At 42.0% G+C, this 26,156-nt stretch overlaps 1 protein-coding gene and 1 long non-coding RNA gene across 5 annotated transcripts in view; one reads left to right on the top strand and one right to left on the bottom strand.

Moving 5' to 3' along the window:
• Positions 1–2,281, bottom strand: part of EDEM3 (ER degradation enhancing alpha-mannosidase like protein 3) — a 61,205-nt gene extending 58,924 nt beyond the window's left edge. For 2 of the 3 annotated variants that reach the window (XM_072945937.1, XM_072945939.1), the window contains exon 1: positions 1,911–2,281. In XM_072945937.1, the coding sequence (XP_072802038.1) occupies positions 1,911–2,071 (161 nt within the window). In that variant the 5' untranslated portion in view covers positions 2,072–2,281. The remainder of the gene's footprint in view (positions 1–1,910) is intronic. The other variant, XM_072945938.1, reaches the window with a different exon arrangement.
• Positions 2,228–21,598, top strand: LOC116284889 (uncharacterized). Of its 2 annotated transcripts, none has more exons than XR_012062646.1 (3): positions 2,228–2,340; positions 17,562–17,596; positions 20,680–21,598. It is a non-coding gene; the product is annotated as an uncharacterized lncRNA (long non-coding RNA). The 2 variants fall into 2 exon arrangements; XR_012062645.1 differs by lacking the exon at positions 2,228–2,340 and adding an exon at positions 2,614–2,917.
• Positions 21,599–26,156: the final 4,558 nt, after the last annotated feature.

The following is a 26,156-nucleotide window of genomic DNA, read 5'->3' as shown; positions in this document are numbered from 1 at the left end:
TTCACTCTGATGATCTCAAAATTTGAGCTGAAATCTCAAGTGAATTATGTTAGACTTTTCCAGTTAAAAACTAATTTTGGTCAAAAAAAATCCAACAACTTTTCTTCAAATAAAAATTGTTAATGAAAGAAAGGGAGAAAGTGGTCAGATAAAAATTCGTGCTGTCCTTAACAGACTTGAGTTTCTCTTTCCAGGTCTTGTGGAAGTACAGCATAGTGGAGCAATCACAGGCTCTGAAGTCATACAGAACTGGGTTTGAATACTGGCTCCACCATTTACTAGCTCTGTGATTCTGAACAAGTCAACCTTGAGTCTCAGTTTCCTCATCTGCAAAATGGGGATCACATCCACCGCATTAATAAATTGAGGATTACATACACAGTATATACAAAGTGTCTGACACAGAGTAGGATAGTCAGTAAAGCAGTGATGATACATTAAATTCATAAACAGAGAAAATTTAAGATACTTATTAGAGTTCATTGGTAATTTTTTGATAGCTGATACTTTATTTCTTCCAATAAGCATCTTTCCTCCTATTTTACTGAAAAACTAACACAAGTCTCTTGCAACAATTTAAACAATATAGAAGTCTGTACATAAAATAAAATTTAATGGTTCCACCTCATCTCCACCCTAACTCCAGGAGGCAGTCATCTTTCCATGTTTCTCTGAGCACAATTTTTTTTCACTTAGATGGTACTATAGATATTGTTCCACAACTTGTATCTTTTTTTTTTTTGTCTTGGGAATATTCTGCGTATCCTTCCAACGACCCACCTCATCCTTAATGTCTGAATATTATTCTATAATATGGATGTTCCAAGGAACAGTTCCATTCTTTCAAAATGCACATCCTTGTACAGCTATCTCTACTCTAACAGTGCTTTTAATTTCTGTAGCCTGGATTCCCTAAGATGGGATTAATGAATCAAAAAATACATACCATTTAAATTTTAGGAGATACCATCAAGTAAGCTACAGCAATTTACACTCCTACCAAGATTCTTCTCACACCCCAACCATCCAGTACTCTACCCAGGTACTGTGCTTTCTGTTTACTAATCTGATGGCTAAAAAGCAGCTATTTCGTCGCTTTCACATGCATCTCTCACATTTATGAGGCTGAGTAACTTTTCTTGTTTACTGACTTATTTGCATTTCCTCTTGCGTGAATTAACTCTTCACACGCTTTGCCCATTTTCTATGGTTCTTGGCTGGTTTCCTATTCATGTGAGGGACCCTGGTGTATATTAGGAATATTGACTCTGTGTGTGCAAATGCTGTACATATAACTAAAGATTGTACAACTTTCAAGACTGATAAAACTACTTTGAGTAAAGCAAATAGGTATATTTAATTGGGACTTTTGAATACTACCACCAAATTTTGTCCTATTATGAAAACGCAGCCCAAGAAAATGCTGCAAGGAAATGGCAAAACGTGCAAAGTTCAAGTTCCAACGAACGCCCCCTTTTCCGTAACAGGTGTAAACATGATTTCCTTAACCACTGTGAGATCAGCAACGTTTTCCCAGCTGGGAGCTCACTTGTGGGAGAGATCCAGCCACGTCCCTAATGAAAGACACGCGCAGGACTCGCGCGCGCAGCGACACGGGTCGCGGCCCCCTCCACGGGCCACTGACATGGCAGCTGCGCTGACACGCCGCGCCTGGCCTCCAGGAGCCTGCACATGTCACCGACGGCCCGGGCGACCCCCCGACAGCGCCCCGAGGTCGCATCGCGGGCGGCCGCCCGCGCCGTCCCCGCCCCTGTCCGCCCGCCAGGGTCCTCTCAAGGCAACAGCCGTCCCAATCGCGACAGGAGAGGCGACTGCGCGATGACAGGCACCTCGCCGCGCCGTGGTCAGCCTCACGAGGAAACCCACCCCCGGCTGCCCAGCACCCTTACCCAAGCTTCTGCTTCTCCTCCCTGCTCATGGGCGCGGCGCCCGCCGTCCACAGGGACGTGGCCGACACCAGGCAGAACGCGGCCGTCGCCGCCACCAGGCTCCATGGCGCTCGCTGGGGGACCGGGGACCCACAGCCCCGGCCGCCGCCGGCTGCGCTCATGGCCCCGAGCTTCCGCGCACGCGCAGCTGCTACGCCCGGCCGGTGGGACACATCGCCGGACGCCGGTGGCACAGGGGCTGCGAGCCGTGCTGAGGGCGGGATGCGGAGGAACGCGAGCGGCCGCCGTCGCCGAACTGTTTCCCGAAGCCACCGAGCCGGTCCCCGGCGCCAGCGCTGCCACCGCCCTCCGCCCTCAGCAGCCCGGAGCGCCGCCCCCAGCCTTCCGGTGTCGTAGTCTGGGAAACCGCCTCCCCCAACGCTACTTCCGGGTAGGGCCCGAGACGCTGAGCCTAGGGGCCAATGGGGACCGGGTGGGAGAAGGGCTGGCTCCGGGGATAGGAGAGGGCATTGGCCGGGGGAAGTGAGACGTGGACAAAAGGCGGGACTGGGGAGGGACCTCTCGCCTCGGCCGTCCTGCGGCCCCTAAACTAGAGACCCGAGAACTACCAGTCCCAGCGTGCACTGCTTCCTCCCCCGCTAAATTTCCACCCCGGGTGGGCGCGCTGCACGCTGGGATGTGTGGTCCTTCGAGGGCCGCGGGTGATACCTGCGGAGGCGCTTCCCCTGCCGCCCTGCAGCCAGCCCACCCTCCGTGGGCTGCTGAGTCCGAGGGAACCTGCCAGCTCTTTATCCGCCTTCGTGCGAATACGTTTCCCTGAGGCTCACACAGCCTCAGGTCAGTGCAGCTCGCCTTAGGGAACAGGAGTCCCTAATTACTCTATCGGTGTAGTCCTCTGCCCTTAGGAATATTACAAACATTAACAGCAAAAATGAATTGAGCCTTTGACGGCACTGTGCGGAGAGTTCTACTTGCATTCTCTCATGCACTCTTGTCAACTCTAATAGGTAAGTGCCGCCACCTCCGTTTTGCAAACGAGGAAACCGAACTAGGGAAGTTAGGTCACACTGCTGGGTTAGAGTCCAGCTAGCCTCCGTGACTCGAAAGCCCTTGCGTGTAAACTATAAGGGTGAAGGAGGGCACGGGAAGCCTCTTGCTTGATTAACAGCAGTTACCTGAAAACTCAGTGTGAGGAAAGTAGCGTGAGCTGCAAAGAAACATTAGTAGAGATTGGAACTTGCGATTTATTTTGATGACCGAGTCCCACGTTAACCATTGGTAAAATGAGAAGTAGGTTTCTCCTGAAAAACCACATTGCTTTTCTTGTGTGATAATTCAGTAGGTAGGTGCAGAGTTTAGGAGCTCGGATGTGACCCCTCTAACCACATAAAGTCGCTTACTCGTCCCCTCAGCAGCTTAGCTGTCTTTCTGGGAAGTTTTCTTCCTTGATTTCTGTCACCTTGCATCATCCGCTTCCCTCTCAGACTGACTGTTCAGGTGACACCAGTGACTCCTCTGCCTTCATTCCCCCTCTTTACTCTGTCCTAAATGCAGGTGTTTCCTGCATTTTCCGGTTTTCTTTTTGTCGGTTTTGTCTTTGTAATTGCAGTTTCTTGGTGATTTCTTCCATTCACATGGATCCAACCATCATACCCTGTGGTTGATTCCTAACTCGATCTTTGTCCTGATTTCTAGACCACATTTCCACCTCCCTGATAGAAATTCCCTTTTGTCTGGCCCAAGGGTAGCTCAAATGTAATGTGTTCACTGATGTCAGAATCATCTTCAGCTGGGCCTCCTTCATGTCTCTGCCCAATCACTTGCTAATTATATAGACTCTATTTCTGCTGTCACTACCTTTCTCTCTGCTCATTTCAAGCCTCCATTACCTCCTTCCTGAACCATCACAATGGCCTCCTAAATTACTTCCCCGCCACCCTAACTGTTCTCCATATCACTACCACAGGTGGCATTCAAGGAGGATCTCTACAAACCCTCTGAAGGTGGTATCTCCCTTCTACCCCTGTCCTGAATTCGAATCCTGAGAAAACTAACAGATTCTCCTGGTATATCCTTCCTATGCCTTTGCCCTGACTGTTCCCTCTGCTGCCCCACCATTTTGTCTGTAAAATACTCACTGCCCATTAAGTCTCAGATTGCACTTCCACAAATTCCTTCCAAAACCTTCCAATCATTAGATGCACCCTCCCATTGTATTCTTTGTCTTTATTATCGTGTTTGTCACAGTCAGCCATGCCCACTAGACTGGGACTGCTTGGAGGGTACTGACTTCAGCTTATTTGTATGTTCCCAAACTCAGCCCTGTGCCTCTCCTGTTACACGTACTCAGTCAGCTTTGGATGTACTTGTTTAATTATTCCTTCAGTTTCTGCCTCTATAAAGTGGGAATAATATGGTTTTTATCTACTTACATGGAGGCTGTGAAAACACATGAGGTCGTTTCTGTACAGCACTGTATCTTTTTTACAGACCTATATTGGTTCCATCCTGGATCCTCTTTGGCAGCTTTCATGATGCGGTTAGCTAAATAAATAATACCTATGAATTATTCTTGGCTCTGGCACAGAGAACATGGGAAGGTAAAGGTCAACACCAATCATTCAGTCTCTGAAAACTAGGAAGAAAGAAAGTAGAAAAATAGCCAGTGACCTTCAGTTACACTGAAATGTGCTCAAGTCAATTACGTGTAGTGAATTATTGGCAGTAACTCAGTTTTCTTTACCTTCCTGTTGTTGCAAGCCTTTATAAGGTGTCAAAATCGACGAGTAACTATCATTGAGAAACAATGTTCTCAAGTCCTGGCTTTTAATATGTAGCATTTCTTAGAGTTTGGTTTTTTTTTTTTTTTTGGTCTCTCTTAATTTGTTTTCAAACTAAAACTGCATTTGAAAAGTATATAATAGAACACAGAACGTAATCTTTGTTGACTTGCTAAACAATAAGCGTCTTTTTCTCCCTTACTGAAATCCAATTTCTAGCCAGTGGTTGAGTCCACTTTTCACTAATCTCTAAAACATAAGAATAAAAGCTTGAGTGGCCTAAAACGTATTGCGACTTAACATATCCAAGGTGGAGCCCGTGCAAGTGAAGGAAAAATACACTCAAAAAGTGCATTTCAGAAAAGAAGCCCATTTGAAACCTCTTAATAGAAATAATAGAAATTCTTAGCTAGTTGGCAATTTGTGGACACTAGGAAAAACTTACTTTCATCATTTCAAAACCTACATATATCATTTTAGAACTTGTACACTTAGTGATAAAAATGATGTAGGCGTTAAACAAGGGAGACCTTGGTGTGTTATACAGGGGGCGAAACACTGGTGGAAAGCGTTAAGAATAAGATTAAGGACTTTTAAAGAATGTGGAAGAGATTTTAGATGCATAAACCCGTTAAAAATGGTAAGAAATAAGAACCATTTATAAAATGCCCTTTACCCGGGTAAGAGTGTGTTTGCGCAGCCTTGCAGCTTATGTAAATATGCATGCTCACCTGGCGTGCTCTTAACTTTCTTGCCTGGATGAATCAGGAGGCAGGGAGGGGTAATCGCCCTGCTTGGAATCATATGGACTCACAAACACGGGAGAGTCTCCGCTTTAATGTTGTGGCTCAGAAATCGTCCCGGAGGCTTCGGCCAGCTATGTGAGACTGACCGTCCCGCAGCAGCTGCCCCTTAAATGACTTGAATTCTTTAGTAAGACAGGTCTAATTACTCCTAAAACTCTACTGTAGAACTTGGGAGGGGTGATTTCGTCATTCTTCAAATGGCTTTTCCTATTATTTGACCATGTGCGGAATTTGCAGAACACTCTTCTCCCTGAGACCCCAGTCTTGCAAACATTAAATAAAGACAGTGCTCAGCCTAAGGTCACAGCTAGAGACTATGAGGCCCCACGGAGCGCTTCGTGCGGAAGGGGCTCCGTGAACGTTGTGAACTGGCACTGTGCTTGGCTCTCTGACTGAGGTCTCCAAACCCCAAGAAAGAGGATGAGGAATTTGAATGATTCACTACCCCCCACTCCCCGAAATGTCCCCGGGGCTTTTTCCACCTCTCAATCAGGAGCCGAAATCTTCAAAATCATTTCAGCTTCAGATTATAGGCTCACTTCTCTCAGCGACACCTGCGCCATCTCTCAGGCAAGAGATTTTGCTCTTGCATCATGTTTAATATGAAGCTTGTGGTTAGATCTCTCACTTGGTAATCATTTTTCATTTACTTCACGTTATCAGAAACAGCGCCAAGCCACGCGGCTCTTCACAGGCAAGTGCATTGTGCCTCTGGCCCCTCTCCTAAATCCACACTTTGCACTACCAGCATAGTTTCTATTTCGCATTTTAGTCTGGCCACAGGTTTCTAAGCCAGCACCGTTCAACTACATTCTGCCCAGCTTGCATAGGTAGCAAATGGCCACGAGTGCAGTGCCTCTGAGGCAGCTCTGCTTAGTAGCTCCTTTATCTTAAGCAAATAACTGAATTTTCTGTGCCTCAGTTTCCTCATCTGTAAAATGGGGATCATAGTACCTTCCTCAGTGTGTTTTAGGAAGATTAAACAACTGTCAAATTGTTGTAATAGCTTCATTGTAGGGGCATTGTGAAGATAAGATGAAATGTGTAAAACATTTAGCACAGTTTGGAAGAGCTCAATAATCAATAGCTATGGATATTCTCATTATTATGGGGGACAAAGGAAAAGCTGCTATTTTGAGAGTAGGATTCAGGACTGCAAAGGTACTATTCTTAGTCCACTGCTAAAGATGAATGGATTTTGACATTATTTATAGAACTAACTTGAGCAAATATCATCTCCAGAGCTTTCCTAGCCCTTCTTTGGGGGCTTACACTCAATTTTAGCACCCTCTTTGGGTTCCCAGGACACTGCACTCTAATGTCTAATGTTTTTCTGTTTTTTTGCCATGTCCCCTCACGTCACTTCCTTTTCCTTCCTAATCCTCCTCTTCATCTGATACGGGGAGGGTGTGTGTGTGAGCACACACGCGCGTGCACACACACACACATATTTTCTTTGTGCCCACTGCTGAGCATTGAACTTCAAATCACATGACTTGAGTCCCAGACCTGGATCTGTCAGTCACCATTCTATGCAAGTCAGTTTCTCTAAGACTCGATTTCTCCTTTGGTTTTTTCATTCCCTGTGGCCAACAGAGGTGGACCAACGTTCCAGATGTGGCATCACGTTAGTGGTTAAGAAGGGGGAAATAACTTGCAGACAGTTCAGTTATGCAAAACTTCTGGCTTCTTCTTGGTTATTAGTAGCCAAAATATAGGAATTGGGATGAAAATTAAATATTCTCCAAGAACCTCATAATCAGTTTGTAACTAAACCGAATCTTAGGCCAATTTATGTCATACAGACATCTGTTAGCAAGCAGCGACAAGGTAACATACACCACCTGTTATGTGAGTCTGACGTAGTGCCAGGTCTTGGCCCTCTTGGGTTCTGCAATCATGACCTTGCATGAAGGAGTCACTGGAGGCATATGAACAATATTCCAGAGCCAGGATTCTGCCGCTTTTATGGTAAGCATCAGCCAACTGGAAGTCCTTCAGCCCACACACTATTTCTGAGGGTCCAGTTTCTTACAACTTGTTCATGCAAGGGTGGGAGTACCTCTAAAATATTTCAGCCAGTCCGCATATCCTGAAGTCACTCACTGTATCAATGACAGACTATCTATCTATCTGTTTAGTTAGTTAGTTACTTGAGTTATAGTCAGTTTACAATATGTCAATTTCTGGTGTACAGCACAGTTTTTCAGTCATACATGAATATACATATATTTTCATATCCTTTTTCACCGTGAGCTACTACAAGATCTTGAATATATTTCCCTGTGCTATATAGTATAAACTTGTTTATCTATTCCATATATACCTGTCAGTATCTACAAATCTCGAACTCCCAGTCTATCCCTTCCCACCCCCTTTCCCCCTGGCAACCACAAGTTTGTATTCTATGTATGTGAGTCTGTTTCTGTTTTATATTTAAGTTTATTTTTTTTAGATTCCACATGTGAATGATATCATGTGGTATTTTTCTTTCTCTTTCTGGCTTACTTCACTTAGAATGACATTCTCCAGGGACATCCATGTTGCTGCAAATGGTGTTATGTTGTCATTTTTATGGATGAATAGTATTCCCTTGCATAAATATACCACATCTTTATCCAGTCACCTGTCAATGGACATTTAGGCTGTTTCCATGTCTTGGCTATTGTAAATAATGCTGCTATGAACACTGGGGTGCAGGTGTCATCCTAAAGTAGGGTTCCTTCTGGATCTATGCCCAAGAGCGGGATTCCTGGGTCATAGGGTAAGTCTATTCCTAGTCTTTTGAGGACTCTCCATACTGTTTTCCACAGTGGCTGCACCAAACTGCATTCCCACCAGCAGTGAAGGAGGGTTCCCTTTTCTCCACAGCCTCTCCAGCATTGGTCATTTGTGGAGAGAGACTATTTCTAACACCCAGTATGACGACTGTTTCAACAATGAAAATTTGATTTTAACATTTGTTATATTAAATAGAATGATCATTGGTCTCAATCGAGACAAGATGGAGAAATGTACTTGTAGGACTGACCTCTGTTAGGGAGTCTTCCTGATGAGATCACTAGCTGCCTTCCTGGAGTGGGAATTTGTGATGGGGCAACTGACTGCACCTCAAGTGTAACTTAACCTAATCCATTCATAGAATCATGCTGTCGGCATTGAAGAAGTTTAAAGTAAGTATGCAGACATTATCAAGCTAATGTTTACAAAGGATATATACTCTGCTCGGTACATCCCCCCTCCCCTAACGTGAGAATTATTCTTGTTTTACAGATGTAGGAAATGAAGTTTAGAGAGGTTATATCACTTTGAACAGGCCAAAAGCAGTACAGTCAATGGTACAGTCAAGATCTGGATATAAGTCCAGACCATTTCTACCACATTAGGATGACCGTAAATTCCAGTGTGCCTGTGACAGTCTTGATTTACATCATTGTCCTGTTATTCTACCTGATTAGCACCCCCTTTCATTTTCAAAGATGTCCCAATTTAAACAGTGGATTATATGATCATCCAGACTATCCTACGTTGCCTCCGAAGTCCAAGGAGCTCCATTCCCCAAGTATGTTAGATTTCCTCAGACATAGGAACACACCTCAGCAAGAGCCCCTCGCCTGGCTGCGTCTTGCCCCATTCCCCATCACACTATTTTGAGTAAAAGGGAGAAAAAATGGTATAATTAGGTAGCACAAATTCAAGCAAAGAAAATCCTGCTAACAGAAACTACAAGTCTCTTCCTTTATTCAGAAACTTGTAATAATGAGCCACCAAGAGATTGGACAGACTAAAGTAACTGATTATAAAATGTGATGAAAATCATAGGAAGAGGAATAAGACCATTATTGAAATTAAGCTATATTTTCAAACATGTTTGCCCAGGAACATTCATATTGACTACATTTGGTGTCTGTTTTGTCCATTTCCATTTATCTTTACTAAAAGGGAAAAAAATTGCACCCAATTTTTACCACTTGAGGCATAATATAAAAATCATACCTTTGGTTACAAACTTCTAGTTATAAAGTAACTATCTTGGGAATGTAACGTAAAACACAGTGACTATAGTTAATAATGTGTATTTCATATTTGAGAGTCGCTGAGAGAGTAGATCTTAAAAGTTCTCATCACAAGGAAAAATCATTTTGTCACTGTGTGGTGACAGGTGTTAACTTGATTTATTGTGGTGATCATTTTGCAATCTACACAAATATCGAAGTGTTACGTTGTCACCTGAAACTCATATAAGGTGATGTGTCAGTTACACCTCAGGAAAAAAACAAAAACAAAAACCACACACACACACACACACACACACACCTCTGGAACAGAGTTGGATTCACCAGTCAACTGTGGGAACTAGAAAGCACTTCTCTAGGGTTCCTTGAAAATTTCCTCAAAGACGATACTAAAATCCCTTTTCTCTGCTGTGGCCTTTCCCTGCAGAGCTGAACACGGCTGCCTGTGCACATCTGTGGGTTGAGAAGCGCTGGCCTCTGCTCATCTGTGGGCTCCCCGTGGCACTGACACATTGCCATGTGGCCCCGGGGTGAGCAGGCCTCCAGAACGGAGAACGCTCTTGTGTGAGGCAGAGTGGCCTTCTGTCACTTGCCATCCCATGACTGGGTTGACTCTCAGAGGCTTTCGTTGTTTCTCAGGGCCCCCCTCTCTGAAGTGGACTATTTTTGGTAGCTTCTCCACTAAAGTTAAGTTGCAGCCACAGTCTCTTATCACCTCTGACGTTGCATGAAGTCTTGCCAGCAGTGGGCTCCCAGCGGTGACTGGCAGCAACGGCAGACTGAGAGCATTGGAGGAGGCCAGCAAGGCCAAGTAGACAACCTGGAATTCTCTCATTAATTCTTTGCGTTGTGCCTTGGATTTTGTTAGATCCAGTCTCTTTCTTTAAATTCTAGGAAACTTTTTGGGGTGAAGGGTGGAGAGGATGGGGGAAGCAAACAATGACACAGGAAAATATGTTACCTTGCTCTGGGAAGGGAGTAAGTCTTTTGAATAGGGAATGCTAAAAAGGATACAACATGATTTGGGTGGAATTTACACCTATTTGATTTATAATAAAATGGGTTTCAACTTGTACCTACATCTTTTTTTTCCCAATGGAGGTACTGGGGATTGAACGCAGGATCGCGTGCGTGCTAAGCACGAGATCTACCGCTGAGCTATATCCACCCCCCTCGTACCGACATCTTAAAAACACGCACGAGTCGTTCGTGGTGTCATGGTCAAGGTGGGGGTCATGGGAGGGCCTCAAGCTGGGAGGACAGGAGAGGCGTTGTCTGTATCATATGTTCTAAAGAAGAATATTTCGTTCTTTCCTAATCTAATACATGATTCTGACTCCCCTTTCTTCTCATTAGGGTTGTTAAGAAAATGATGGCTAGGGTCTAATGAATTCGGACAGCATTCGGTGTGCATTGTGTGTGTACATTATTTTTTTATCCTTTTAACAATTATGTGAAGTAAGTACTATTCTGATTCTCACTTTCCAGGTGAGGAAAGCAAGGCACCAACAGGCCCTCAGCCTCCCAGGCACTGAGCAGCCAAGCCCGGTTCCAAACACAGTCTGGCCCTGGAGGCCGCGTTCAACCAGCCAGCGCTTGGCCTCACAAAGAGCTTTCTCAAATGGGTTAGTGCGTTCCCTGCTGCCTTAAAGCAGTAGAACAAACATTTGTGACTTACTTAACTGTTCAGTGTGCTGCCCTCATAGTAGAAAACATGACAAACATTATTAACACCAGCTGTGACACAATTTCCTTGATGTACAGGACATTATCTTCAAATGGGCTTTTTGATATTGAAAAATATTGACTCAATTTTTACGTTTCCCCTTCTAACAAAATTGAGCTACTGAATTTAATGATTTTAAACTCCAAGAAGTGTCCCATTTTCTTGAGTATTCTTTGTAATAGCTACTATGTGTAACCTGTGGCGAAATCTTTGAAGGTATCATAACAAGGACCTAGAGAAGCTATTAATAACTTAGCATTTCTTGGTCATGGGGTAAGATTAATTGAGTTTAAATCGATAATATTTATGTCACTTGAAGTACTGTTTTCTGACAAACCATATTCCTCATTTCCTTGAAAGTCTTGTTAAAGTTTAATCCTTAATGAAATCAGTAGCAGAGTGCCTTGTCCTAACAGGTACTAAGTTGGTCGGAGACTTGGCTTAGCTAAGCCAACCTGCAGCGCCTCGTGCACAGGTGCAGATAAGCTTCATCACACCATTCTCGATAGTTCTCTGGTGTCTTCTTCCTGCTTGATCTGTCTTTCATTCATGTAGTCATTCGGCAAACATTTTTTTCCAGAAGTAGTAATCTGGGTTGATGCTTTTATTTCTTTATAATTTGAGCAATCTGGGGGGGGGTGCCAATCACCAAAATGGAAACTGTAAGATGAGGGGTAGTTGGGAACAGAGGAATAAGCTCATAGGTTCAACTGGGACATGATGAGCTTGAGTTTAACATCCAAGTGAAGGAATGCAATGAGGAGCTGGCTGTGTGGGTCTAGAGATGAGAGAGAGAGAAAGAGGGAGAGAGATCGCAGCTAGATATAAAAGATTTGAGCGTCCTTAAGCACCCAAGGTGGTAGTTAAAACCATGGAATGTGGTTGCCGGGGGGGAGGGAGGGAGTGACAGACTGGGAGTTCAAGATTTGTAGAAACTGACAGGTATATGTAGAATTGATAAACAAGCTTATACTGCATAGCACAGGGAAATATATACAAGATCTTGTCGGAGCTCACAGTGAAAAAAGAACATGAAAATGGATATATGTATATTCATGTATGTCTGAAAAATTGTGCTGTACACCAGAAATTGACACAACATTGTAAACTGACTATACTTCAATTAAAAAAAGCCATAGAAAAGTAGTTCTTTACCCAAGGGGTAAGGACCCATTTAGGGGTCACCAGTTGCTTCAGGATGCCCATGTAATCCTAAAATCATATGCAACAGACCCTCCGCACAGAATGTATCTCATCACATTCTCCAAAGGGTTCATGACTCCAAAAAGGCAAAGAATGAAGGGTGAAAAGAGAAGGTTCAGGAAGGACCATTGGCGATCTCCAACATGTAAGAAGTAGGAGAGTAACAAAGGAAAGATCAGAAACTGTGGAAGGGATCACAGAAGTCAAAGGATGAGAAGGTTTCAAGGAGGGCAGTGGCCAAGAGTGTCCCATGCAGCAGAAAGGTCAAATGAGATAAAGACTGAGAGGTCCTTATCTTACTTGCCAGTTCCTTCAGGGATGTTCTGTATGCAGTGGATACTTCATAAATGTTGACAGAAAAATTACATCCATTAAATAATTTGAGAGGACTGAAAGAAAAAATTAATAGAATTTATTTTATGGTGCGCCAATGGCAGGTTTACTTAGGTTTGCCTTCACACTAACAAATGAAGCACACAAGAACTTGGTGAACACCTTATGAGGCCATTTTATAAAGTCTCTTTTAAGTGGTGAACTGGATTAGTCTCCCAGACAACTAGCGCCAGCTTTGTACAGGTAAACAGCCCCCTCCATGCAGTGGATGAAAAGATAATGTCTCTGTATATGTCAGCGGCCCTCCTGCTATATTACAGTGCCTGAAAAACCAATTATTCTGGAAGCATTTGCCTGTCGACTGGATTACGTTCCCTGGGAGATGCGCTAAAAACATGAGCTGGCTAAAGTGTTTGCAGAAATACTGTTAAGCCACGGCTGTTCTGGATTGTTAGCTCTAGAATAACAATGGGTTTTTATTTGCAACCCTTTTAAGTTGATAAAGATTTCATAAATACTGTATTGTATCATTTAATACTAACAGTCCTCCCCCGGCAAGCATGTGATCATAGAAGCCTTTCTTGTTCTTTTTTTTTTTTGAAGGAGGGTGGTTGGGAGGGAGGTAATTAGGTTTATTTATTTTTAGAGGCGGTACTGGGGATTGAACCCAGGACCTTGTGCATGCTAAGCACGCACTCTGCCACTTGAGCTAGACCCTCCCCCGAAGCCTTTCTTCTAAGCTAAAAAAAAAAAAAAAAAAATCCCTTTATCTTTTAAGGAGATAATCTCCTAAAGTATAAAGATGGTTTAAAATAACAGACAAAAGTTTTGAACACAGTTCCAATGATAGTGATGATGATGCTAAACCCGTTTATGAGCTATGGTGTAAGCCAAGGGGCTGCAAGAAAGAGATTCCAAAGACAGCGATTTATACACGGTAGAACACTGCGTCTCTCCCAGGCAGTGTTCAGAAGCACGTGGGTGATTCAGGCCTGATGGGCAAGTCTTCTCCACAAATTATTCGGGAACTCAGGTTGCTATTCTGTCCCCCGGGTGGGTGGTGTCTCTGTGGTACAAGCTGGTTCACCAGCATCACATGAACTTTCCAGCCGCCCTGGAGGGGAAGGAGAGAGAGGACAGCAAGCAGCTTCTTCCATAAAGGATGTGACCCGGAAGGTGCAGACATCACTTATGCCCACATCTCACTGGAAAGGAGTTATTCAGTTAGTCACATCCAGCTGCAAGGAAGGCTGAGATTTTTAGCCTCTAACTGGGCAGCATGTGCCAGCTTAAACTTAGGAGATTCTGTGTAACTAGAAAGGAGCAGAAATATTGGGAGGCACTGGGCAGTCCATGCCAAACTCTTGCTTTGGTGTTTTTACAGTCATGATTACATTTGTAGCAAAGATGCAAGTATGAGTTTTTGATATGTTCATGGATTTCTGAAATGGGTTAACTCTGGGATATCCCATTTTACTTTTAATTTTGCTCATTGTATACCGTTTACCTCTTAAGTCCCTGAGTACTGTAGATAAGTAATAAGATCTCCTTGGAGAGGTGTTGGAAAAGCATCATTATGCTGACTTGGTCTCAGGGACATGTTAGTTACAGAGGTAGCCCAGCTTGTCTCTATGACTCTCCTTGTCCCTTTGCATCAGCATCAGATGCACAGAGATGATGTGTTGCTGGAAATACCACAAGGCAGCTTCCCTGGGGAGTCCTTAAATCCCGTGGCGAAAAGAGACACAGCCAGTGAACAGGAAAAACCATAATATCAGCAATTGCAGTTGCTCCTGGAATAAAAGAATAAAATAAAAGAATTAAACATAGGAGGGTTAACATAAAGGCACCAGAGGGCTATACTGTTTCACTTTTGGAGAGGTTGGAGCCTGTTGGAAGTTGATAGGAAAACTTAGTGGTTTGCAAAGTTATTTAATTTACTTTGTATTAGGTTTTGGTGGGAAAGCAGGGAAATTATGCCGTGCGAATGCGGTCACCCAGGGGAGCGTGAACGCGCACCAGTTAAACGGAAGTGTTTTCCCACCACTGCCGCTCCTCCCGTGAGCCCGGAAACCTAGATTTTAGAAACCATTTTTCTGCATTTATGAAGTATTTTTTTCTGTCTCCAGAAATCTGATTCATGATTTCATTAGCAGCAAATTCTAGAACTGTGCGATTCAATGTGGTAGCTGGTAGCCCTGTGTGGCTGTTGAGCACTTGAAATGTGGTTAGTTCATTAAGGTAAATACATACCGGATTTCAAAGACCTGTTACGAAAAAATAATGTAGAATATGTAACGATTTTTAAATATTGATTCCATGTTTAAGTGATAATATTTTAAATATATCAGGTTAAATAAAAATGTATTATGAACACTAATTTGACCCGTTTCTTTTTACTTTTTTAGTGTGATTCCTAGAAATTTTTAATTATGTTATGATTAATATCACATTTCTACTGAGCAGTGCTGACTTAGAAGCTGCAAGAGGATAGACAATCTCTTTTTCCAAGCTTGAAATGACCTATTCTGTGGCACATTGTCTTAATCCAAAGGTTATTAAGTTTTAAACCAACAGCCTCTCCAGCCTACACTCTCTCACACCCTAAATCAATGCTGGGACACTGATCTTGTATCCCAGAGTCACTGGCCTTGGGTTGAAAATTTTCTAATGGCGGATGTCTTTCTACTCTGTACAATGATCCTTTCCATTTACGGACAGTTGTGACTATCAAACTCTTTCTTTACAGTGGAAAGAATATTGGCTCTTTGTACTTTCAACTTCATCTAAGACTTCCTCCTTTAGCATACTTAAAATAAATCTAATCTTTCTTGCCATACGAGTCTTACCATTTAATTTAATTTAAAAACTGTGAGGTATTGTGTAAGTAATTGTACGCAGAATCATGCCCCCTCCATCCAGCTCAGCTCAGCTGTTCCCAAGGCAAACAGAACAATTCCTGTTCCCCTTGCTTGCTTGACACATTCTCATTTGCTAATAGACGTCCTTTTATCAGAATGTTCATTCTCCAGAACGCTGTAGATAGAAGTTTGTGGAGGAAAGCAAGAGTTGTTATAGGATGAAAATACTCACTAATGAACTGACCTCTAAAAAGTTAGCCTGCACTCAAACATCATTTTCAGTTTGACATTAGTGTCCTCTAGGACACCGTAGGTTCTTCCAAAGGACTGATTTAAATACTAAAGTATTGAGAAGCACCAGGGGAAAATTCATGAAGCCCTTCAAAGAATGATTTTTTATGATGGTGTAGCGAAATTCAAATGATGTGAATTGTTTCTCATACTTTCAAACAATTTTTTGGTCAGGAAGTTTTTTTTTTTTTTAACAAACAAACAAACGAAAAAACAACACTTCAGTTGTGTGACAGGTTGAAAAACATGGCCCCAATGTTAGATGAATGAATGAATTAGAGAACATCTAGAAAATATATTTTACATCCTGGAAAATAAAGGCTACTATATTTTCTTAAAATTTGACTACATTTTCTTTCTCAATTCTGCATCCTTCATTTTTGAGAAGAGAAATCCCAGATCATTACCCTCTCATGCCTTTCCTCTTGCCCCATTCTTGGTGTTTTTAATCACCATATGATACTTTAAGGGCCTTTGCAGTGTTTGAATGGTAGACCCTAAGACATATGTCTATGTCCTCATCACTGTAACCTGTGAATGTGAGTTTACTTGGCTAAAGCATTGCAGATGTAATTAAATTAAAGGTCTCTGGATTATCTTGGTGGGTCCTAAAGTCAATTCCAAGTGTCCTTAAAAGAAATAAAAGAGAAGACACAGAGGAGAAGGCCATGTACAGACTGAAGTAGAGAGTGGAGTTGTGTGGCCACAGCCAAAGAACACCTGGAGCCACCAGAAGCTGGAAGAGAGAGGAAGGATTTGCCCCTTCAGAGGGCCTATAGCCTGGCAGACACCTTGATTTAGAACTTCTGGCTTCCAGAACTGTAAGAAAATAAATGTATCACTTTAAGCCATCAAGTTTATGGTAATTTGGTATGGCAGCCTTAGGAAACTAATATAGACTTGCTTGTGATAAAAACCCTTCTTTTTTTATTTAACAAATTTTTCATTTTTTATTTGAAGTATAGTTGATTTACAATGTTATGTTAGTTTCTGGTGTAGAACATAGCAATTCAGTTCTTTTGTGTTTTATATATATATATATATATATATATATATATATACACACACACACATATGTATATATATTCTTTTTCATATTCTTTTCCATTATGGTTTACTACAAGATATTGAATATAGTTCCCTGTGCTATATAGTAGGACCTTGTTGTTTATCTGTTTTATATACAGTAATGTGTATCTAGTAATCTTAAATTTCTAATTTATCCCACTCCCCCTTTCCCCTTTGGTAACCATAAGTTTATTTTCTATGTCTGTGAGTCTGTTTATGTTTCATAAATAAGTTCATTTGTATCATATTTTAGATTCCACACACAAGTGATACCATATGATATTTGTCTTTGTCTGATTGACTTCACTTAGTATGATAATCTCTAGGTCCATCCATGTTGCTGCAAATAGCATTATTTAATTCTTTTTCATGGCCAAGCAGTATTCCAGTGTGTGTGTGTATGTGTGTGTATGTGTGTGTGTGTGTGTGTGTACACCACATCTTCTTTATCCATTTATCTGTCAATGGACATTTAGATTGCTCCCAAGTCTTGGCTATTGTAAATAGTGCTGCTATGAACATTGGGGTACATGTATCTTTTTGAATTAGTGTTTTTGTCTTTTCTAGATATATGCCCAGGAGTGGGATTGCTGGATCATACGGTAAGTCTATTTTTAGTTTTGAAAGGAACCTCCATACTGTTTTTCAGAGTAGCTGCACCAATTTACGTTCCCATCAACAATGTAGGAGGGTTCCCCTTTCTCAACACCCTCTCCAGAATTTATTGTTTGTATATTTTTAATGTTGGCCATTCTGACTGGTGTAAGGTGATACCTTATTTTGGTTTTGATTTACATTTCTCTAACTATGAATGATGTTGAGTATCTTTTCATGTGCATATTGGCCATCTATATGTCTTCTTAGTAGAAATGTCTATTTAGTTCTTCTGCCCATTTTTTTTTTATTGACAATACCTTAATTTATAAACTAGCTAAGGAGAAGGGAAAGAAATACTCAACATTCAGTCTGTACTTTTGGCCCATGTGGCCATTACACTTTTTCTTGGTGTCAAGGTTGGATTGAAGGTATAACATGCCAAGTTACTCAGCCCTAAATCATCATCCTTACTCAACCACTATCTTGATAATTTAAGCAAATTTATTTATCTCTTTGGGTCTAATTTTGTCTTCCCCTAAAATTAAAGTAGTAAATTAGATCAGAATATCCCAAACTGATATCTTGAGGAATTCTGTTTTGAAGGATATAAATGGGTATACCCCACAATACCCTTACCCAGAGCCAGGGACTAGAGTGGATAGTGTTCTGTGTTCAAATAAATTTAGGAAACTCTGAGCCAGATATGCTATATGTCACCTCACTCCCTGGCAACAGCTGATTTGGACTAGGGGTAGATAACTGACCTAAACTGGGCCTCATAGAGTCTCTCTCCCAGGAATTTGGTATTTAGATCCAGAAATTCTAGTCTTTGCTGGTTCCTAGAAATGGAGATAAATAAACTCAGGGGCTATGAGTTAGTCATAGTCTTCTCTATGTACAGAAAAGTGGAGAAAGCTACTCTTCAGGTAGATGATGATGGAGCCTCAGAGATGGAAAAGATGGAGAAATTATCTCCTGATGGATTTTGGCTTCTTTAGTTGCAGTGCAAAACTTCTATAACCATGAAATAAACTGTCTTCTTTTTGCCCAAGCTAATTTGAGTAGGGTTGTGTTACTTGCATCCAAAGTAGCGTTTACTGAGACAGATGATTAGCACTTGGTAACTCACATATTACTGGTGATACTACACAAAGAAAAGTCTTGCAAAACATATCCTAGCTAAAGGCCTAGGGATAGGAGTTAAAGGTCCAGGTAAATAATAGAGGAGAAGAAAGCAAATTTTATATATGTCACAATTAACTTCATCAGTTACATCTTAGCACTAACTTAGTTAGTAAGCATAAAATTTATGCATAATCCCTGTTCTCAAGGATTTTACTATAACACTGCTGATTCCAAACTAATATTTATCAAAATAGATTCTTGATGGCAAGAATTGATTCTTGTGTGTAGTTGATAAAGGGTCACCAGTTTTAATTAAGTGGAACAAAGTTACTACTTCCGTGATAACCATTATATAACTGGGAATGAAAAAGTATTTCATTTAAAGTAGTGTCCCTTCAAATGTTACAGGTTTACTAAATTTTAAAGAGTGATTATGAGATTATCTTGTTCATGGAGATGTGTTTAAAATGCTTTGTGTCCATGTGTTTAATCTCATCCCTTTAATGGAGCCTAGCAACTTTACCTTCAGGTGATTTTTTTACCCACTGAGAGAAAGTTTCCATCTGTAGTTTTGATCTGGAAACCACTATTTTTCAAAGAATCAAGAAGGACACGGTTACACATCGAAGGATATTCAGATGAAAAATTTAAAACTCAGCAGGAGTTTCAGACTTCAAATGGCCGTGTGTTGTGTTTTCCATAGCGTGTCATGTTGTGCTTTAATGAGTGTGACCTCTTTCCTATTTGTCATTTCTTAAGGCATATCAAGCAAGCAGTAATGGGCTAAAATAAATTGTCTTCCAGGTGAGGCCCCTTGGGGGATCCCTCAGTGATATGTGGCTAAAAATAAGACCTGGGAGTGCCTGACTTCCCACTGGGCTGCCTGTCAGCTCTTGCCACGCCCAGGTGCCTGGCTCTTCGCGGTGGGAAGAAAGAGCAGGCAAGGTGGTTTGGCAGATGCCAGGGCATCCCCTTGCGAGTTCTGGTGAAGAAGCTTTGGGTCAGGATCAGAACTTCAAAGCAGCAGCAGAGCCCTTCAGAACAGTGCTCCTCAAATGGTCACCGTCGGGGCCAGTTTTGACTTGGCCGAGGGTAGAGGGTCCCTGTTGCTCATTCGCAGTCGTGGGAGTCAGCGCACCCGGGGAAGCCCTCAACGACGGGATTCGAGGGAAACCGAGGGCATTTTTGCTGAATTTAAATTCAAATTTAAGATACTTTAAAACATTCTTGTCCTTCTGATTTTGACAGTAATACATCTTCATTTTGGAATGAGGGTGGGGGCTGAAGGGTATAGGATACGAAAGATACAGGATGAATCATTTAAAATATCACTAGCCCAAGCCACCGTTTCCATTTCAGCAAATTTTCTTCCGGGCTTTTTTGCTTATATTTATATTTAATCTTCTTGTGAGTTTCCTTAAAACTCAAAACTGTGGCAAAGCCTTTGCCACATTGCTGCAAGCTATTTGTAAATCATTCTTCTCCAAATTGGTACACCTTGATATACTGAAATTAAAACAGCTCAGCAGAAAATAAACGGCTCCTCTTGGTGTTCTGCAGTTCAGTGCAGCTATGAGTCTGGAGACCTGCAGGTGGGGAAGGCAGTTCTTCCTCCTGTCTCTCTGTCCTGCAGTCTAAATGGAGACTCGGAATCAATTTTATTAGATGAGGGAGGTAGGCTGTACCTTGTTGTGGAGCTTCCTGCCAGGGATGGTGACATTCACCTCCTACAGGTGCTCATGGTGTGGAAGTCGCTGCCGGGACAAGACGCATTGGTCAGTGACGGTCTAAACCACCACATCCAGGACGTAGCCTTAGCTCACGTTGGTAAGGGTCTGGTTGCAAACATAATTTTTAATGACTATCCTATCATTCCGGGTTCTTGGTTGCAAAACAACACTCTAGCTAATTTAATTAATTAATTTAACATTTAAATTAATGTAAATATGTTCATCTCTTGGAGGGCCCAAGAACCAGGCTTGAGGAATATGCAGCTAAATTACAGCACCAGGATGCTTCAGGAATTTAACTGCACCACTGACTCTGGAGGTGGGACCCTTTGTCACTGCCCCTCTGAAAGCTGGATGTCCCTCTGCCACAAGCCACGACCCTCAGTGGGATGGATTTTTTTCATGGACACCTCTTTCTTCTTGTCACTCTTTGGAGTCAAAATTTTATAAGAGTGACTCTGACTGGTGGAACATACATCTCATATCCATGCCCCAGCTGCGAGAGAAAGTGGAAAAACAAGTTGGTGACTTCTAACTTAGGAACAGAGAAATTTTGCAAACATAAAGAGGCTGTTCATAAGCTCATGGGCAGGGGAAAAGTGTAACAAAGTTGAAAACAATTGTGCAATGCTTTAATGTGTAAATGTTTCATAGTAGACTTAATTTCTTGATTGTTGAAAATATGGGCCACTTAAGATATTTTTTAGTCATCTTGATTGAGGTCTAATTTACAGACAACTGAAATGGGCCCTTTCATGAGTCCTGACCAACTCATAAAACCATGGAGGAGCCACCATATTCAAGATAAAGAATAGTTTCATCACCCTGCGAAGTCCCCTCACATGCCACCTCATAGTCAGTCCCTCCCCCTGCCCCCAGCTGCAGGTAACCAATGATCTCTTTTAGCCCCGTAGGTTTCCCTCCCCAGAATGTCACAGTGGGCACCCTTTTCCCACTCTGCCTAATTACTTTGAGACTCATCCAGGCTACTGCACGTGTCAGCAGCGCTGTCCTTTTTGCTGTCAAGTAGAACTCTGTCACACAGAGGTACAGCTTGTGCACCCATCCACCAGCTGGGGCACATTTGGGTCATTGTCCAGTTTGTGACAGTTATTAATAAATAATTCCCACTATAGACATGGGAATACAGGTTTTTGTGTGCACAAGTGCTTTCATTTCTCTTCGGTAAACACCCAGGAATGGAATTACTGGGTTACATGGTGAAAGTATGTTTGACTTTGTAAGAAGCTGCCAATGAAGTGGACATCATTGGTGTATACATCTATCAACATTCATCAAACTGTACATTTGAAATATGTGTACTTAGTGTACTGCACAGGAACCATTCCACAATAGAGCTGTTAAAAAAATACTAAAGCGGGCAGCCCATTTTGCCTTCCCTCCAGCACTGCGCAGGAGTCCTCACTGCAGACTCCCTGGTACTCAGCCTTTTTTCTCGTTTTTGCTATTGCTAACATGTATTAAAAGTAATATTGACACTAATCCTTGATGAAATTCCGGGACAGAAAAGAAATACAACACGGGAGCCCCAGGAAAGAGTCGTCCTCCTTCCTTTCCTCCCCTTCGCTCGGCTGTTCTTGCCCCCCGTCAACTTTCCTTATAAACTCTCATCTCCTTGAGGACGGGGTGGGGGAAATACGGAGTAGATGCCAGTGGAGGTAGGTAATTAGTAGTGGTTGGTTGCCTAGTCAACCCAAAAAACGTCCCACAGGAGAGCAGCTCCTTAGAAAAGAGCCAGAGAGCTGTCTTGTATCAGATTTTTAATTCTCAAAAGTCCTCGGAATTTTGAAGGACAGACAGTCTTGTACACGAAGGGAAGAAATGAGCCACCTGGAGTCCACAAGTTAGTGTCTTTAGATGCAGTTTCTCCCTGAGCCTGTTGTAACTTTGGGTAGTCTTTCAATCTCCCTAGCTTCTGGATTTGTCCTTGGTATTGAACCTGCTCGTCCAAGTTGTGATTTGGCTCAGTTCCCCGCTCCCGCCCTGTTACTTATCCAATGTCTTCTCCCCCCTTGAACGACTCTTAGCACCACAGTCACTAAGCCCCCTGGCTTCAGACCTGCTGCTGTCAGCATTCAGACTCTTGCTGTTGCCTTCAGACCCAGTCGTTTCTTCCTGTCTCCACCTAACCCTTGCCCGCGTGCCTGGGGCTCAGTGTTACTGATGACTTGGGTGGAAACACCAATGTAAATCCGTCTATGGATGCCCTAAAGCCAGGAGGAGAGCCAGTACAGCTGGGTGACAGAACTAGGACCAAGAATATTTCCATAAGTTGGAACAAAGAACAGAATGTAACAAGGTAAACTGTAGCCAAATGAGGTTCTGAACTGAGTTTTAAAACTCAGCTGCACAAGCATGAGGTGGGAAGTCATGAATTAGTCCTGCCACATATGGGAAAGACACGCGGGCTAAGCAGACGACGTTTCATATGAGTCACTGGAGTCGTGTGGTCAGCGGGACTGCCAAAAACAACTGAATGTGGGCTGAGGCTACATTACCAGACACAGAGTGAATGGGTCAAAATGGACATGATCTCACTTTGTGCCACCAGTCAGACCACACTTGGAATATCAGGTTCAGTTTGGGGTCACGCACCCTAAGGCAGACCAACTGGAGGGTACCCACCCACCGTCACCGCCATCACAGGCTGGTTTCTGTCTTACCAAGCTCCTGGGGCCTTCCTGCAAGCCCATGGGCACGTTCCTGCCCTGTCCTATTTGACCTTGCTGCACTATCTGCGCATAGGCCACTCTTTCCTTCCTCAAGTTGTCTTCTCCTTTGGTTTCTTGTCATTATACCCTTTTATTTTTTTAACTACTTATCTGACCACAACCTTGTCTCCTTCTGCTCCACAAATATGGATGCTCCCTACCTTTCCTAGCCCACTTTTCTTCTATACATTCTCCAGGGGAGATCCTGTCCATTGTTGTAGTTTCAACTACCAAGTATACCATTGACTCCCAAATCCCTTTTCTAGACTTGATCTTTTCTGAGCTCTTGTTCTATATATCCTCTTTTTTTTTTCATTTTGGTGAAAATATTTGATCAATAAATGCCCACAAGACAATAAAGAGATCTCTAAGGGGAATAATAAAAATGCCAAAAGGCGATAGATCTTCCTGTGTAGGACATTTCTAGTAGAGATTATTTGCAGTCTGGGAGCCCTTCTAGATATTTAACCATTAAAGCTCTTGTTTTGCCTGAATCGCTTTCTAGGAAGAGGCACATCCTTGAAGGAATGGGTTCATTATGGTCTTCTCCAAGGTGGGGTCAGAGTGGAGAGGGAATGCAGGTGAGCTCCATCTTTAGAAGTAGTGGGCTGACAATCAACAATTGTCCAACAATCTCCCTCTTACCTTCTCAAGGGAGTCCAAAATGGTAGACCTGGGAACTTGAGTCTAAGGATTTAACTTTAAAAAAAAACTTCTAAAGTTTTTATTATTTTTATCCATTTATCTTCTCATAATGCTTGAAAACAAATAATTATCATTTAAAAAAACGATGCTCTTTGTGTCCCTTTGAAGACGACAAGAAAGGGAGGAAGTGACCAAAGTGTGCCTGACTCTGGGCTGGGTGAGGGGAGAGAAGAGTTTTGAGAGAAAGGATGCTAGGCTGTGAGGTAGAGGCTACTGAGGAAAGGGGGTGGAATTTCGAGGACCCTGCTTCAAGGAAGAAAGGGAAACCCAAGGAACTAGTTTGTACCTGAGTTGTAAAAGGACTCAACAAAGGAATTCAAAGCCATATCACACAAAAAGAGGTGAATTTGGGGATATTTAGTCTGGAAAAGGGGTCTCAGTTGTTGGGAGATGTTTGAAATTCGTCATGAGGAAAAGGGCTTAGAATGCTGTATATTTCCTTGATGGGATGGAAATTATATTGAGGGTGGTGGTAGAGGAGTAGTGGAGAGTGAGAGTCATATTTTTGCTCTCTAACCATCAGAGCTGTCTGAAAATAGAATGGTCTCCTTTGAGAGATAGTGAGTTGCCCATCTCTGGAGGATAACCAATTAGCAAGAGGTGTTTAAGGGGACATGTAAGCACTCTGGATGCATTTGCACTCAGTGACCATTCGGGTATCTTCCAACCCTAGGAGTCTGTGATTCTATGAATATGTTGAGTATCTAAACATGCAGGGAAAGCTCCCTCATTTCCAAAAGTTATGAGTCAAAACACATGAGAAAAACATTAAAAATTTCTTGGTGATACATAATCAAGTGCTAAAATCAATATTGTCAGCATAACAGCCAAAGGAATTCAGAAAAAGAAGTCTTGAAATGATGCTGGGAGTAGAATATGAGCCCTGATATGTTCCTATGTGTTGGACAGACATGAAAAGAAAGGACATTCTTGGTGATACAGCATACTGAAAGATATGAAGTAAAACTGTTGTAAGCCCCGAAAGCTTTATTTTCAGCTTTCATTGAAATTTTAAAAGAAAACCATAGGTCACTAGGTACAACAATATTCTAGCGAGAAAACTGGAAGGGCAAAATCTGCACCTCAGTGTTCATAGCAGCACTATTTAGAATAGCCAAGACATGGAAACAGCCTAAATGCCCATCAACAGATGACTGGATAAAGAAGACATGGTATATTTATAGAATGGAATACTACTCAGCCATAAAAATGACAACATAATGCCACTTGTGCAACATGGATGTCCCTGGAGAATGTCATTCTAAGTGAAGTAGGCCAGAAAGAGAAAGAAAAATACCATATGAGATCACTCATATGTAGAGTCTAAACAAACAAACAAAAAAGAACATAAATACAAAACAGAAACAGACTCATAGACATAGAATACAAACTTGTGGTTGCCAAAGGGGAGGGGAGGTGGGAAGGGACAGACTGGGATTTCAAAATTTGTAGATACTGACAGGCATATACAGTATAGATAAACAAGATTATACTGTATGCACAGGGAAATATATACAAGATCTTGTGGTAGCTCACAGCAAAAAAAAAATGACAATTAATATATGTATGTTTGTGTATAACTGAAAAATTGTGCTGTACACTGGACTTTGACACAACATTGTAAACTGACTATAACTCAATAAAAAATGTTTTAAAAAATCTGATACAAGTACTTTTAAAATGTTACATCCTGGGGATCACATTTAACAGGAAAAGGAGAGAAAAAGGAATATTTACAAATCAGTTACCTTGGGTTACAAAGAATATGGAATATTAACCAGGTAGGATAAAGGTTTTAAGTAAGATTTATCCTTAGTTTGTTTTGTGGCAGGAAATAGACTTTCCAGATAGTTTAAAATTTTTATTTTCTTTTGCTTTCTTTTGATTTTGAGGAGGGAAAAGAGCCTTCCTTCAAAAGTTGGTTCGTGTTTATAATTATCCCCCAAGGACTGCAATCTTTTGTGAGGACGACAATTATTTGCTGTAGACAATTGCATCTGTTATCGGCATCTGTTTGTTATAGAGAATTGTGCTTGCTTATAGGAAATTATATACTGTTGGTCACAGGTCAAATTTTCTCATTCACCTTGAGATAATAACATGTTAATCATGGTCTTGTTATAATTAATTTAAGCAGTATATGAAGTACATATTGCTAAGAGGGGGGTCTCTTTTAGATGTTTCTTCTGACGAGGTTTATAAGCTTAAAAAATACTTTTAAACAGAAGACTTATTTTTCAAACCAATGCAAAACTCAAGAGTCTTTGATAGAT

This window comes from Vicugna pacos, chromosome 21 (assembly GCF_048564905.1).
Source record: "Vicugna pacos chromosome 21, VicPac4, whole genome shotgun sequence".
NCBI lineage: Eukaryota > Metazoa > Chordata > Mammalia > Artiodactyla > Camelidae > Vicugna > Vicugna pacos.
This window is presented reverse-complemented; position numbering and strand designations above follow the sequence as displayed.